The 17,382-nt window shown below is 36.1% G+C and overlaps 1 protein-coding gene across 2 annotated transcripts in view; it reads left to right on the top strand.

Annotated features, from left to right (window-relative positions):
• F13A1 (coagulation factor XIII A chain) overlaps positions 1-17,382 on the top strand; it is a 163,801-nt gene that overhangs the window by 52,356 nt on the left and 94,063 nt on the right. For both annotated transcript variants that reach the window (XM_049654887.1, XM_049654888.1), the window contains exon 5: positions 15,357-15,475. In XM_049654887.1, the coding sequence (XP_049510844.1) occupies positions 15,357-15,475 (119 nt within the window). The remainder of the gene's footprint in view (positions 1-15,356; positions 15,476-17,382) is intronic.

Raw genomic sequence — 17,382 nt, forward strand, 5'->3', positions numbered from 1 at the left:
CTTACCATCTTGAAGAAAGTCAAAAACATATATGGTGTGTGTGGGAGTGAATTTGTGGGCAAAGTGTATGTATATTTCTCTCTCTCTCTCTCTCTCTCTCTCAGCATCTGACACCAAATTAGCATCTGGTATTTCTGACCTTTTATTCAATATGACTTTTCTATTTTCCTTTAAACAAAGAAATCAATTAAATTTGGTGTAAAGATATCAATAAGTTTCTAATATCTGGATATGTTTAACACACAGTAAATAAATATGACCAGCTTCTATTTTATTATGACATTCCTTTTTACACTATATACTTTGTAATTATACATGGTCTTTTAGACCCTTGAATACAGAATGTAGTAATGGACCAGATCTGGTATTCCTAGAGTAAGAAAGAGCAACACCCCTTTATTTGGAGTCCTTTGTGCTCAGGGTCTCAGAATTTATGCCCTCAGACTAGAGCCATTATCCATCAATCCACAAATATTGATGGTATATTTTTCTCCCATGACAACAGAAGTACTCATAGGTAGCACAACAATATTAATTATTCATCCACAAATATTAAGGGTCAATGTTGAATTAGGCAGTGGGAATATGGCAGTGAAAAAGATGACAATCTTTGACCTTATAGAGCTTCCACAAATATTTCACAAATGAATTACTAATAAACATGAATTACAATTGTGAAAAAATACTAAAATAAGTCATGGCACAACAAATCATATCATGGGGCACTTGGCCTAGTCGGAAAATGGGAAGAGACGGGTCAGTAGCTTATCTTTGTGCCCTCCCAGCCTCTTCAATAGTATTTGCATCAAATAGCAATCAGATAGTTGCTTAATTGACTCCTTATGAAGTTTTATTAAAGCTTATGTGAAAATTTTAAGCCTTTATTTATTCAAAACCTCTATTTAATAAAATAGCATACATCAATCTTGCAAGTGTCTGAAACATCGGAGGCTTATTCATCCTTTCTCCACCAAGTGAGTATTACTCGGTATGGCATTGTGGTCAGAAGGGAATTTGCAGTAGACATTTTTTATGATGACATTCAGATGACTCCAGAATCAAGGTCCAAAGGTGTTTATGAGATGCTTCTGGAAGGAGCAGAGTCAAGAGGGTCTAATCCAGAATCACACACATCTGCCAGTCTTTCTGTGCATAGTTGTTTCTACTCTTCAAAGCTGGTATCTCTCTGCCTCGTGTAGCAAAGAAAATAGGATTCTTCTCTCATTCAGCCCAGCATGGTGCCAGGCACCAAGTTCATGCTCAATGAATGTGTGCTGAATTGAATTGATAACAACCACTCTGGGAATAAGGAAGAGAATTATGAGCCTCACATTTCAAGAGAGAAAATAGACTCTGTGGCGTTAGATAAATTTCTCAAGGTCCTGTAGAAAATTAGGAAACACACTTGGGGCTAAAACTTGGATATTCTGATGTGGTCAGGATAAGCTCTTTTATTTTGAAAACCAGAACCATTGGTATCCCATCTTGTGTAACAAGAAGTAAGTGCCAGCTGGGAAGCTTCTATGATGTTCAACACTGGAAAGTCCTGCTGTGAAAAATAAATAAATAAATAAATAAATAAATAAATAAATAAAAATAAAACCAGGTTGATAGCTATAAGATCAAACGACAGTTTTCTTTGCAAAAAAAAAAAAGTAAGCATGCCAACAAGGGCACAGACTCCCTTTGAGGATATGTGCTAAGTAACAAAACTCTGACATTTTCTTTGTAGAACTGCTTTATGAATAATAGTCTACCTTCTGAAGATATTTAAGTACCCTGAAAAGTCCTTAACCAGCAAAACTAGCAAATTAGCACAAATCAAGTAAACTTCCCAAGCTGGTCTGAGCTGTAATGTAATGCAACATATTTGCAAGGAACGAAATGGACCCAATTGTTGAGGAACTACTTGCCTGTGTTTCATGGATTCTTTTTATTCCAGACTTAATGGGTACAAAGGCAGGCCTTGAAATTGTCTATATTGAATCATTTTAGGAAGACAGTGGCTTTGGAGCCTTCCCCGGGAAGAAAAACAAAAGCACAGGCTCTGGAAATGCTGTTCTTTCATGTGATTTACTATTTCCTGGCGGGAAGTGATTCCTTAACATGCCTATAGAGCGCAGAGCCTGCTGGAGTTCACCACCCCTTCTGATCTACTTTGAGATGGAAAAGGTATCATGATGACACCAACCCAGAGTCACATTTGCTCTGCAGATGAAGTCAGTCCCTTGAAGAGTGATTACCCTCACCCAATATGGCTTCCCTCTTCCTTCAGTGACGCTCAGCTTTTATAGAAAGAGGAGGCAAGTAAAAGTTATTCCTAATCCCCTCACTTAAAATTACTCTCTTCTCTAAAAAGGTGACACATTTTGCCCTTTTGAAGGGACTGAGCTATTATTTCTTCCGAAGGGTCAGAAACAAAACCAAACTCTGATTTAAGCTGGTAGGTAGTCTTTTGGGAGAGAACTTGTATGATAGAATTCCTGGCACTGTAGTTTTCTTTGATCCGTGAGTTCGCTTTGTGGAGCTTGACTTTAATGACTTTGGAAATGGGACTTGCTTAAACTTTAAAATAGCATGTAAATAAGCAAAAGAAATTTTCAGCTCAGGCAGTGATGAATAGCCCTCCTTCTCCCAAAGAAGTTACACAGATACTAAAATCAATAGGCTTAGCATTCATTTTTACCTGTTTGTTATAAATTCCTACTTTCTTTGGGTATGGGGAGGTGAGTGGTAATTTCCAAGGGGGCCTGAAATCAGCCCTATAAATGAATACCAAAATTTCTCAGCCCACAGTATTTGTTTTTTTTTAATTGCTCCATTATTCCCATCAAAGGAATAGTAAAATAAATGAGATCATTCTTCTTTACTACTTGCTTCACATTAGTCACCCTGGAAAGTTATTTACAAAGCATGTTGAAGGTCTGTTCTGGTGGCAGAGCTATGGATAAGGCAGATGGAGGTATCATGCCACATTCACCAATGACACCATGTGGAATCTGTTTTCTTCTTGAGTTTTATTTGCCAGAGGTCACTTAGGATCAAGAGGTTGTCAGTAAGTCCTTGGTGCTGCTGCTAACTCTACAAGCTATTTAGACCTACTTCCTCCTACCTGGGAGATATAGCTCTAATCCCTACACTTATATACAAACATACACACACACACGTGCTTTCTAACAGTTCAAACTGATGGGTTTCTAGAATAGTGAGTTATTTGTCACTGTTTTTACTTTTAGTAGCATTCTCTATTTTACTAAGGTAGAGAACCAATTTTCACCCCAGGATCTGGTAAAACCTCCTATGCCTCTAAAGCATATTAAAATTTCTTTAAAAAAGTAAATATAACTCCCCCCAAAACAACAACAGAAATCTCCAGAGACAAATGATTAAGTTTTCCTATTTTTGTTAGCCTATCAAACATAGGGAGTTTTTTGGAGTTTCCATGGTGATGTATTTTTTTTTTTATCCTAGCTTTGGACAACTATATTTTAAAGTGACAGATCTGAATAAAAACGGGGGAAAGAAAGCACCGCTTTCCACCTTCAATCTTCTTTTAAAATCATAAATAAATTTAAAATTAAAATCAAGGCTTCCCACTTGACTTCCTTGCCTTGCTGTGGATTCATGATTATGCCTTCCGGTTGTGAGGTGAGATTTAATTCACCTGCTGGAAGGAAAAGGGTAGCCTAATCTTGAGCTCAGAACTCCTCCTTATTCATAGTTTGCCATTTAAATTTATAAGTGCCCATCAATAATAACCCAAAGCCCAAAACTAAATCCTTCACTTTCTTCTTCTCTCACTCTCTAAGCTCCAGATATCTGTCCCCACCTCTCAATCTTACAGGGCGTATTCATTGTGCCACATTCCCAGGCACTCTGTGCTGGGGATACAGAGACCTGATGCCTTGGACCCAAGAGTCACAGTCTACCTGGGAGACAGCTTAGTATTCCTGACTTCACTTCTTACCAGCACTATGGTCCTGGGAAAGATACTTTACTTACTCTTCCTTAGTTTCCTCACCTGTAAAATGATGCTTTCCTCTCAGAGACATTATGAGTTTTAATGAGTTCATTGGTTTCTATACCACGCTCAGTAAGTTCCTAGCACATGGTAAATACTAAAAACATACATTTTCATTTAATAACTAAATCACAGAATAATCTCCATATGAATGGATGTTAACTACAGCATCCACAGGAAACTGAGCAAACAAGGCTTAATCTAGCTTGTGCTGGGAAGAAAAGGGTGCAGGGACACTTAAAGGGGGGAAAAGTATGGTTATATGATGGTTATTTAATAAGAAGAAAAATTGGTACTTGAAAGTTGATCTTAACCTCTTATTAAATAGCTTCACTTAAATGCAACATTTAAAACTAACTTTTTAAAAACTTTCTTTAAATGTTTATTTTTGAAAGTGTGAGCAGGAGAGGGGTGGGAGGGGTGGTGGTGGTTGGGGGGGGGGACAGAGGATCCAAAGCAGGCTCTGCACGGACAGCAGCAAGCCCAAAGTACAGCTTGAACTCACAAACCGCAAGATAATGACCTGAGCCGAAGTTAGATGCTCAAGCAACTTAGCCACCCAGGCACCCCAAACTTAAAAAAAAAATTTTAGGTTTCAAAACTAACTCTTTTCTGATGATTAAAGCCTTATAGAAATTAAAATAATGAAAGCATAAAAGGAACTCAGAGATCTACATATCACAAACACTTTTGATTTTTGAGTGGCATTTTTGAGTGGATTTAATTTTAATTGACAATTAATTGAATACATTACCCTTTTCAAATATATACATGTAGTCATATATATGGTAAAACATTAACTTTCCTTTTCACCTACTCTCTGATCCTTGAGAACCTCCACAGAAAACCCAACTTTAACTGTGTGTATTGTCTGGATACTTTGCTATAAGTATATATTTCTATAGAGTTTGGATTTTTCTAAAACACAAGTGGAATTGTTTGTGCATGTTACTCTATATTTTACTTCCTTGCATAATATATCTTGGAGAATTTTCTATATCAGTGCATACATATTCTTTTTAATAACCATTGGGTGTGGTTGTACCATAATTGATTTGGTCTCCTGCTTACAAATATTTAGATTGCTTCCTATTTTCACTATAGCATACCATGCTGTATTGAATGTTTCACATAGATGTTAAACAAATGTATTTCTGTAGAATAAATACATAGAAATGTCGTTGCTTGGTCAAAATCAATTCACATTTTAAATTTGCCTAGATGGGGCGCTCGGGTGGCTCAGTCAGTTAAGCAGCCGACTTCGGCTCAGGTCATGATCTCGCGGTCTGTGAGTTCGAGTCCCGCGTCAGGCTCTGTGCTGACAGCTCAGAGCCTGGAGCCTGTTTCAGATTCTGTGTCTCCCTCTCTCTCTGCCCCTCCCCTGTTCATGCTCTGTCTCCCTCTGTCTCAAAAATAAATAAATGTTAACAAAAATTTAAAAAAAATAAATTTGCCTAGATACAGCCAAATTACTCTTTAAAAAGACTGCTGTAGTTTATAATAAAGCCCTAGTACAAGAGAATATCCTTGTCTTCATACCTGCATCGACACCAGGTGTTATCAATTGTTTTAATATTTGCTAATATTATAGGCAAAATATGGTATTACATTGACATCTCATGGTTTAGTTTGTATATCTCTAATTATTAGTGAAGTTGAACTTTTTAAAATACATTTATTGATTGAGTATTGCATTTCTGGACCTGTTCATATCTGGGACAATTTAGGTGAGTTAAGGGATGGCAGGAAGAGATGTACATGAATCTTTTAAATCTATCGACAAATTTTCTATTAGTTCGAAAAAAGGTCTTACTGAAATTTTTTTCCCACAGGAAGAGCCAGTTGTCAAAATATCATTTATTGATCAGATGTATCATTACCTGTTGATTTTAATGCCATGTTTATCATCTACTAAGATCTAATATACATCTAGCTCTATGCATATGTTTTTCTATTACTGCGTCAAAATCAGTTTTCATTCTAACTTTGCTTTAGTAATCATAGTAATGCATAGTAATGCTATATATATATGTATGTATATATATGTGTGTGTGTATATATATATATATATATATACACACACATACACACACACACACACACACATATATATATATATATATATATATATGACTGTTATATAAGAAAGAACCAGAAAGAGGCACCTGGATGGCTCAGATGTTTAGCCATCCTACTCTTGGTTTTGGCTCAGGTCATGATCTCATGGTTTATGAGCCCTGCGTGGAGCTCCATACTGACAGAGCAGAGCCTGCTTGGGATTCTCTCTCTCTCCCTGTCTCTCTGCCCCTCCCCCACTCGTGTACACACGTGTGCTCTCTCTGTCTCAAAATAAATAAAATCGACTTAAAAGAAAAAAAGATTGCAATAAGTTTTAAATGTAGACCAGAAAATGTCATTGGTCTATAACAACAAGCACTTTGTCTCATGGATCCTGGACTTGTCTGTGGTTGAGCTGGGCTGAACTGGCCAGCTCTCCTTCAGATGAGAATAGCCAGAAAGGTCCCACTCCTCACCACACAGCTATATAGATGTTCTGCTCCATATGTCCCTCATCCTTCTGTGACTAGTGGGCTTGCTAGGACAGTTTTTTTCTCATGATGATGGCAGAAATGCAAGAGCGTATGGTCAAGTGTGCAAGCACATTTCAAACCCCTGCCTGCATCACTTCGACTAACACCCTTTAGCCAAAGTAACCTCCAAGGTCCAAAGGGGGGTATTCTAATGGCAGCTGAGTGGCTCAGTCGGCTAAGCGTCTGACTTCAGGTCAGGTCATGATCTCACTGTTCATGGGTTTGAGCCCACATCAGGGTCTGTGATGACAGCTCAGACCCTGGAGCTTGCTTCAGATTTTGTGTCTTCTTCTCTTTCTGCCCCTCCCCAATACATACTCTGTCTCTCAAAAGTAAATAAATGTTAAAAAAAATTAATATAAATAAATAAATAAATAAATATTTTAAAAAGGGAGATGTTCTACCTTTAGATAGGATGACTGGTTACATGGCAAAGGGCATGGATATCAAAATGGATAAATTAGAGCCAAAGTGAGAAAAGTTCCTCAATATTTCTTCATTTGCAACATTTTATTTTTTGACTATTTTTTCACATTGCTTTTTTAGATGAACTTTTAAAATGCGGAATTCTCAAAAAATCTGAGTAGAATTTTCGTTGGGTTTTCATTGACTATATCAACTAAGTTGAGTAGAATTTATATCTTTACAATATTGAATCTTTACAGGAATTAGAAACATTTTGAAATTTTTTTCTTATTTATTCAAGTTTTCTTTTATGCCCTCTGGCAAGGTTTATTTTTATTATTAAAGTTTTCAAACAAGCTCAAAAATAGAAAGAATAGTACAGTGAATATCTATTTATATATCTCCCAGATTCAATGATTATCAAGATTTTGCCACATCTTAGGCTATCTCCTGATGTCATGTAACATTTCTGTAGCCCCTGTATTTTCTGTTAAGCAGTTAGCTTGATCTGAGACTCAATCAAATTTATCTTAAAGAGAAACATTTTCTTTTTGTGGCAGGGGCGGGGGTTGGGGAGGTAAAGCAAGAATACTATGTAAGTCATGCTGTATGCTTCTCAGGGCATCCATCCCATCAGGAGATACATAATGATTGGTTGTCACTTTTTTAGTGATATTTAGATTTATCAATAGGATTAGGTTTTGTCAATCTTATCCATCCATTATGAAGTTCCCCACTAGCCTTTTAACAAAGCCTAGATTCATTATTTCATTAGCGATTGCAAAAATGGTGATATTCTAATCTTACCATTCCTTCTGCATTTATTAGCATCATTTATTTTGTTGCCTTGAGGTAGTTTTCATATAAGAAGTCTAGATATGTGTCTCTTTCCTTATTTCTAAGTTATCAGAATAATGAGTTGGTTTTTAGCACCCTGCAAAGATAACCAATTTGTTTAAATTACTATAAATTTATGAATATTGAAATTTTTTGTGTTTTAATCCTTTGCAGTGACTTCTTTTTCATATTCGAATTGTCTTCTTTTTGGACAGTGAATGCCCCTTCAAATTTATTTCTGATTCCTTGTCGTGACTCTTAGAATCTTTAATAGCCTCTTTATTTTCTGGTAGGAGGAAGTATTTCAAAATGGTCTTGTACAATCCTTGACCCAGATTTGTTATGAGTCATGTCTCTTAAGGAACCTGGGTACTTTCTAGTAAGGAGAGGGGAGAGAAAAGAATGATACTTAGAGACCATAATCTAGGCTCAAGAGACTCACTGCTACTGCAATGGTTTTTTCTTCCAGTTCTTTTCAGTGGACAGAAGTTGAAAACGTAGTTTTTAAAGAGAAAATGCATTATGAGCTATTAAGGATATTTTCAACTTAAATTTATTTTTTTATAAATTCCTTTTATTTGATATTTTATTATAATGGAATTAGATTTCTGACTATCATAGTATGCTTTGATTGAAACACTTCATAGTATTGCAGGGACTAGTAGAAATAGAAAAAAATATCTTAATAATATTTGTTGATGAAAAATCATGGTGAAAGCAAATCTCCAAAAATGTGTTTGAAGGCCATAAAAGAATAAATACAAAAATATGGGAAAAGATAAGCAGTATCTCCCTTCATATATATTTTTTTTAATTTTCTTGTTATGTCTTCCTAAAACAGAGATATTTGACAGCAGTTAGAATGTCCACCTTTCAACATTAAAAAAAAATCACACTCCCCGGTGGGTGAACAAAGTGAAGAGTAGTCACCTATAATTTAGCTGAATAAGCCACTTTGGAGTCTTAAGTGAGGAGTTCTTCCAACTCCAGAGAGTGCCATCAACTTGTATCATCATTTTAGTGCAAATACAATTTAATTTTGGTGAAATGAGATTCATCCCCCCAATAAGATTAGTAACTGCATTCACTGAATTTCACATTCTTCATTTGTGAACTGTGAGGAAATGAATGGTAGCTAGAAGATCAATGGGATCCCAGCTATAGCAGCAGGTGGAATGATGATGTACTAGGACAAAATTACCTATACTTTGAATTACAAAACTAACAGTGGTTTTAGATTTGCAATTTAATTACAGACCAACTACCTTTCATATGGAACAAATACCAAAAAAAGTTAATTATTACAAAATATTTCAGAAAAAATACATAATCTAATAAAATAAAAGCACTGAAAAATATCTTGCTAGAGCAGGGTCAGCTTGGAAAAGTTATTACCAAAGCTAAATATTTTTCCTTCACACAAACTATACTCAAAAATAGCTTTATGAAACTAATTTCTGGCTTAAAACATCAAAGGATTTCTTAGAAACAAATATCTTAACTGACACGGATGGACAGAGAAGAAACAAAGAAGCCGCCTAACCCCAAAGTTCATACTCTTTAAGACTTCTGAAGTATTACTGCACTGATTTACATCTCTTAATGGAAGAATGTGGTAATCATGGAATGAATCAATGCTAAAGTCATTTTCAAATGAAAAACAAAACAAATTAAACCTGATGCAATCCGACCAAACACGTTCAATATATAGTTTCAAGATTATTTTACAAAACACCTGCATTTACACAGTAGGCTCCAGGCAGCATTTTCAGACAAGTTCTTTGGCTTTATCCTTGACATGATTAAGTTACACTTTTAAAAGAATTATTTAATAATTTTATGTATTAAATTTATTTATTCAATACATTTTTCTTTCTCTGGAGTCAAAAAAAAAAAAGACTGTGCATATAAGATTGAGAGAGGATGCACAAGCAGATAGGGAACTTCTAGAAATGGATGGCACTGGGAGGGTCAGCAAGCATGTGAACCTCACTCAGTTATGATGCTTTCCAAGGATGAGTCAGTCTTGTAGCCATTTTACAAAGATTTTAAAGAAAAATTTCTTTTTGAAGTCAGATTTTTTTTAATCCTTTCATTCTTATTCAAAATCGGTCCAGCTCTTAGTCTGCAACAGCAGGAGTTATGATACCCATTTCTGGAGGCTGCAGTACCGTCAGAGCATGCCTGTAAGTCACTAAAAAAAAAAAAAAAAAAAGAGAGAGAGAGAAAGAAAAGAATGCCCTTCCCTCCAGATTAAAAAAAAAATTAATAAAACAATTGAGGAAAGATAGCACTAAATCTAAAATGATTTGCAAAAGAATACTAGGTAAGAAGTGGCTTGAAATTAAAATATGAGGTTTCAAATTCCATTTCTTTGATTTTACATATGTATTTTTTCTCTTATCCTGCAAATCTTGGCTTCTAATGCCATTAACATGATTGCTTATATCATATTCATTTCAAAATAACAATATCAATATTATCAGTAACAACATGGTTACTAAAACAGTTTACTTTCTCTTTTTTTTGTTTGTTTATTTTACAGTTTTTCTTGTCTTTATGTTATATTCTACTGCAGATATATAGTAAAATTACTCTGTTTTAAAGTGACTTGAGGGGTGCCTGGATGGCTCAGTCAGTTAAGCATCCGACTCTTGATTTCAGCTCAGGTCATGATCTCAAGTTTCATGAATTCGAGCCGTGCCTAGGGCTCTGTGTTGACAGTGCAGAGCCTACTTGGGATTCTCTCGCCCCCCCCCCCATCTCTGCCCCTTCTCTGCTCATTTGTGTGCACTTTCTCTCTCAAAATAATTTTTTTTTTAAATAAAGTAACTTGAAACATGGGGCACCTGGGTGGCTTCACTGGGTTTAGTGTCCAACTCTTGATTTCGGCTCAGGTCATGATCTCACCATGGGGAGATTGAGCCCCAAGTTATGGGGCTCTGCACTGGGCATGAAGCCTTATTAAGATTCTCCCTCTGCCCCTCCCCAACTCATGCACAAATGCCCACTCTCTTTTGTGCTATCTTGCTCACTCTCTCAAAAAAATACATAAATAGGGGCACCTGGGTGGCTCAGTTGGTTAAGCATCCTACTTCAGCTCAGGTCATGGTCTTGCAGACCATGAGTTCGAGGCTTGCAGCAGGCTCTGTGCTGACAGCTCAGAGCCTGGAGCCTGCTTTGGATTCTGTGTCTCCTCTTTCTGCCCTTCCCCCACTCACACTCTGCCTCTCTTTTTCTCTCTCAAAAATAAATAATTAATTAATTAATTAATTAAAAAATAAAACCAAAGTAACTTGAAATAGTTCTCTTTGTTAAAGCCACTAATCTATTAGAGCCATATTCATTTGTTTCATGTTGGCTTCATTTATTTAGAAACTGCTTTGTCTTTTATTTCTATTTAGTTTTGTTTTATAACTTTACAAAACATTTACATAACCTCAAAGTCAAATTAAAAAACAATAAAGATACTTCAGAAAGAAAGTCTAACTCCTACCCCTCCCTCCTACACTTTAGATAATAACTTTGTTAATTTTTGGCTTATCTCTACATTTAAAAATGTAAATACATATGTGTATTTATATAAATATGTATCTACCTACTTACCTATTTATCTCCCTTCTTTCTTAGATAAAAAGTAGCAAACTATATACATATTTTTCCACTTTTTTTATCTAACAAGAGATCCTAGATATCCTTCTGTAGTAGTATATAAAGATCTTCCCAATGCCTTACTATAGTTGCCCATTACATGGATAATCAAACTTCATCCAACCATTTTTTATTCCAGGAATTCCCCAATTCTTCTGGAGATGGTATTCTTTCTTGCTCCTACCCCTAATACTGTAAAATATATAGAATAAAATATATTCATATTCTATGCACCTTATCATACTTTCTTATATACTGCATACATATTTTTGTGTACACACACACACACACACACATAGATATAGATAGATATAGATATAGATATATAGATATACAGATATATATATATATATGTATATATACATATACATATATATATATATATATATATATATATATGTAGAGAGAGAGAGAGAGAGAGAGGAAAGTATGATAAGAGGCATGGAAGACATCGGGAAAATTTAATATCTGCCTAAAGGTCACTTTATTATAAGAAAATGCAGAAAAATAAAAAGAATAAAATAGTCAAAGATAAAAGGGAAAGAAATTCCCAAAGCTGAAGAAAGACTTACATTGTCAAACTATAAAGGATCATAGTGCATCAAACCTGGTAAATGAAAAAAAAAAAAAAAAAAAAAAAGACCCACACCTAGATGCAAACTGTTTAAATGTCAAACTTCAAAGAAAAATCCAAACTTTAAAGTCAAGTTAAAAAATATTATCTGTAGAAGAATGAAAATAGATTGAAATTATATTTTTTGTGGATAAAAATTTATTTGTAAACCTTTGCAGTCCTTGGGTTACTACTCAGTTAAAATTGCTTTTATACATTTGTTTTCTATGTGCATTTTCTCTTCTGTGAACTGGTTTTCCTTTTGCTGACTTTAAATGCACTTTATGACTTTCTCATCAATTTATTGAAATTCTTTACATATAAGGAAAATATGCTAACATTTTCTGTTGTTGGACATATTTCTCTAGTTTTTTATGTACTTTAAATTCTATTGTATCTGAAATTCAAGTTTTATATTTATACTAAAAAACCACATTAGTTATGTCCTTTTTTACCTTTTCTATTATTTTTGCTTGTATAAAACTTTTTCATCTAGAGACCAAATATTCAATTTATTTTTTTCTTTTTTTAAGTTTTTATTTACTTATTGTTTAATAATTTAAATTTTTATTTTAAATTTCCTATGCATTCTATTTTTTAATTCAGATTTTAAATTAATTTTCAATTTATTTTGATGTACAGAAAATTTACCTTTCCCACACAGCCAATTTTCTCAGCTGAATTTAATAAACACTCCAGTCATCTTCTTTGATTTATAATATTTTCTTTACCACATATTAATTTCATAGAAACATGCATATAGTAACATCTATTTCTAAGCTCTCTATTTTGGCCCATTAATCTATTTTTATATCAATCTTTTAAATTACAGTGGCTCTATAATACAATCCAGTTTCTAATAGCTTATAGGACAAGGCCATAAACATCTCATATTGTAATGACATGTTAAAAAAGCATTCCCAAATGGCACTTCTAGACCTCAGTGATCTTAAGAGATTTCGATCTCAATAATAGGCATTTGAAACCCATCTGACTACAATGTTATCATTACAATGGTCACAACAGTTAAACCACTATCATAAAAGAATGAAAACAAACGTGGCCTTTACTTTTCAGGATATTTTGATTGCATTTGGTGGAGGACTTCGCATGTAAATGATCATTGCCCCTTCAAGCACACCCTCACATTATTTTCCTTTAAAAATGTTCTTTTGTGCTTCTCTACTCAGAAACATTGACCTCAGACTCCGTTGGCACTCCTTTATGTACTGTCCCTGGTTTGTTCCACTTGGAAATGAAGCTCTCATTTCAGTTTAGGGGCCTTTGCCTAATTGGAGATTGCTGTAAAACCATGGCATTCTGCCTCCAGACCTGGGAAGGCCTGTGTGAAGCATCAGAGCTCACATCTGCCAGGGTGGAGGGAATCCCGTAGCACATTTGTCATGTGACTCTGATTGTTCTGGAAACATGAAATGGCTTTGGGATGAATGAGCCATTGATACATACGACATGGATGAATTTCATATAACTAGCCTGAGTGAAAGAAGCCAGAACCCCCAAAAAGTAGACACTGGATTCTTTTTGTATAAAATCTTAGGAAATGCAAATGAATTTACAATGACCAAAAGCATATTCGGGGTTCTCTGGCAGGAGTGGTAGGTCAGAGAGAGAATCCAGAGGGCAGGATTACAAAGGGACATAAGGACATTTTTGTGGTGATGGGTGTGTTTACTATTTTGATTGTGAAATTGTACACTTTAAATGTGTGCAGTTTATGGGATATTAGTATCCACATAAATATGTGTGTGTGTGTGTGTGTGTGTGCATATTTGTTTACAGTTGCATGAAACCAGGCAAATAGTAGGCAAAAGGGAGAAGAAAGAGGAAGATAGAACAAAGTATTGGAGATAAGACAAGAACAAGGATTCTCCAAAGAATCAAGCAAAGTTATAATGTAGCCCAGAATGGGGATCTAAGCTGGTTGGACTGAACAGTGCTTTGCAAACCTTAATGCATAGGTAAATCCCCTACAGGTGTTGTTACTATGCAGATTCTGATTCAGTAGGTCTTGAGCTGGGGCCTGAGACTGGATTTCTCATGAACTTCCAGGTGCCACTGATGCCACTGGTCTTTCAACAATTTTTTTGATAACAAAGGGCTAGAGCATTTGTTTTCGGTTTGGGTTGCATATCAGAATCACTGATGCGTGAAATTAATTAATTAAATAAATAAATAAATAAATAAAAACACCTGATGCCTGGATCTCCCCTACCCCCAGAGATTCTGATTTAATTAATTTAGAGTTCTAAGAGGAACCAGAAGTTTTTGAATCTACCCAGATGATTCTAATGTGCAGCCAAGCTGACAGCCACTCCAAAGAGAGTGCTAAAAGTCTTATCATGTAATGAGGAGGAAAGAGTCCCCAAAAGGTAATAGGGGTGGCAGGTATGACCTGGGCTAGAGAAACATAATAAGTCATGTCCCCAATCAGAATCAAACATGCCCCTGTTCCAGACATGCAAATTGACTTGAGTATAACTTATATCTGCATTGCCCTGCCTTTATTAATGATGCTTTTGCCGCTTTCATACCTGGCCTGGGAATAAGTACCAGGCTGATTACTAAGTATGCAGATGGGGAGCATGGCCTTTCTGAGATTATAGCCACAGGGAAGAAAAGTCCTTGCGATGGAAGAAGCTGACTCAGCAGGCCAATCAGGCATACACACTTACCAACACATTCACAAAGGATTGTTCATTGATAGGAGATGACCCCCAGCCTGCCTCCTGTCAGTGATGGGCCACACACACCAGGCATGACAGACCATGCTGTATTCTAATATGCCCCACACTTGTTTTAAAAATCATTTCAGTTCGGCTAGTTTTCTATTAACGTTAATAGCTTGGAAATTATTCTTCACTCTGTGTTATAGATTCATATCTGCATCATGGAATTTTGATTCTGAAACTACTGATGTCCCAGAATCTTAAAAATGTTTAATGAGACATGTCAATTTAATTGTGCTGCTTGGAACTTAAAGCCAGAGTTTGTCAGCATTTTGCTGACAAATGCCATCCTTTACATGCTGATCTCGGCCACTGATTAGGTTCACCATTGCTGAAATTACATATTGGGAAATGAGCTCTCTTTAGTGGAAACAAAAGACATTTTTTTTTCATTTAGTTGATTAAATTGCAGTTTAGGACCAGAACACACTTACAAGTCTATAAAAACAGTCTGGTTTGGTAATTATCATTATGTTTAAATTCTGACACAGAGGATGCTGTGTATCTGGATGATGATAAAGAAAGAGAAGAGTATGTCCTGAATGACATCGGGGTTATATTTTATGGAGACTTCAATGACATCAAGACTAGAAGCTGGAGCTATGGTCAGGTGAGGCATTTACAATTTGTCACTGTCAAGGACATTTTTCCTCGACATTTTTTGTCACATGTTTCACTGCAAGGCACCATATGTGGATATTAGACATGAATTTCCTGCTTTTCAGGATCTGAGGCTCCAAGCAGCCTAGGAGCAGAGACTTACAAAGGCAACTGCATAATTTAGCCACTGCAATCACGTCTCTTCAGGTATTACAACATTCCAGAGATCAGAGATTCTATGGATAACATGGCATTCTAGTGAGAAATGCTTGTCATCCAGTACAGAGAAGTCTCATTAGCTCAGACATCATTCTTCAACATCGAATAGACTAAATTTCTCTTTTTCTTATAAGGAAAAGTGTTTTGATAATGATAACTGCAAGGTGTGTGCTCAACTCAAAGAAATCACCTTTTTTAAATGTTAGTATAAGATACTAGAAAATTGGAAATTAGAATTAGAAAAGACGGTCACCATTTCATCAAAGGAGGGCCCACTGGACTTTTGCCTTGAGACATTTTATCAACTGCCATCTCACATGACTGCCTGGATATAAAATAGCAAATGATATTCCATTTTAGATATTCAATAATTCAAACTATTTCAGCTTGGTATCTTTAACAGTGGAACAAGTGACTGATATTTCTACCATATTACCATAAATGAATGCATTGTCCTGTGGTTCAGCAAAGGTTCCTTCTTAGCAACATGAGAAAAGGTGAATGTGTTATTTCGTAGAGAGTTTTGGCTGAGCTGATGGGAATTTTGCACCATTGTTCTGGGTATCTAGGGGGCACATTTCATGGAACCCGGCCTCACCAGGTCCCATGATACTTTCTTGGCTTCTCATGTTTTCTTTTGACTTCCATGTGGGCTCCCCTTGCATCCCCTACCCCTGCTCCAGCTTGGCCACTGGGACCTGTGTCATCACTAGTTCTTGCCTTGTCTGCCTGACTTTATGTCCTGCTCATTCACCCGGACTCCTGAGAAATCACGTGCCCACCTGCATTTCTGATGTCCTGCCAAGAGGATCATCTGTGTGTTCTTCTGCTTTTGCAGCCCCACCTTGCTCCCTGGTTACAAGCCCTCCCTTCCTGAGTGACATACAATCCATGATATTGCCTATTGTCTAGTGTTCTAAATCCTAATGTGTAGGTGTGATTCTATTTATGTCCCCAAAGTGACATTATGTAGAGAACTAATAAGAAAAAATTCACCAAGGTGGGTAACAAGTAGGACTAGGAAAGAGTCCCAAGCATGATCAGGACACTCCTCAGCCAACATGCCGAGTAGTTTTTGGGTATACCCCCTTGAGCACAGCCACCATCTGTCTGTTGTCACCAGAGTCCCATGAATATGGGTCTTTCAGTCCAAGTAACCAGCCAAGCCAGTAGTTTGCTGTGATGCAGAGAAACAACTAGTCCTATAACTATTTCTTTACCTCTTCAATTCACTGCTTCATGTCCCACAGACAGAGAAATGGTGCTTAATAAGAACCAGAATAATGAGTTCTTTATTATATACCTGAAGAACTAGTGCCCTTACTTTACTGCATCCATCCCATCAGTTCAGGGTGCACACAAAGTTGGTATGCTAACTGGATTTAATAAAGAACTACATGGTTATTAGCCATTAAGACTATGGTTTCTGTCACAGGTACGTGGGTGGATAATATGCAAGGTGTTTATATTCAGGGAAGTCTCTTGTACAGTGAGGTGCAGTATAGGTGAAATATCCCCATTTTTATTACTATTTTGTCCTTGTCCCCCTCCTTTTCTTTTAAAAGAAAATCGTGGTGTTTCATGGGGTCAGTAGTTCTTTCTAAGGAAATCAACTATGAACAGCCTCCCGTGCTGCTCTCTGTAGGGGATCCTGAAACATCTTGAAGAACACAGAGATTCTGCAATGGAGCAGACTAC

The sequence above is a fragment of the Panthera uncia genome (assembly GCF_023721935.1).
Source record: "Panthera uncia isolate 11264 chromosome B2 unlocalized genomic scaffold, Puncia_PCG_1.0 HiC_scaffold_25, whole genome shotgun sequence".
Lineage (NCBI taxonomy): Eukaryota > Metazoa > Chordata > Mammalia > Carnivora > Felidae > Panthera > Panthera uncia.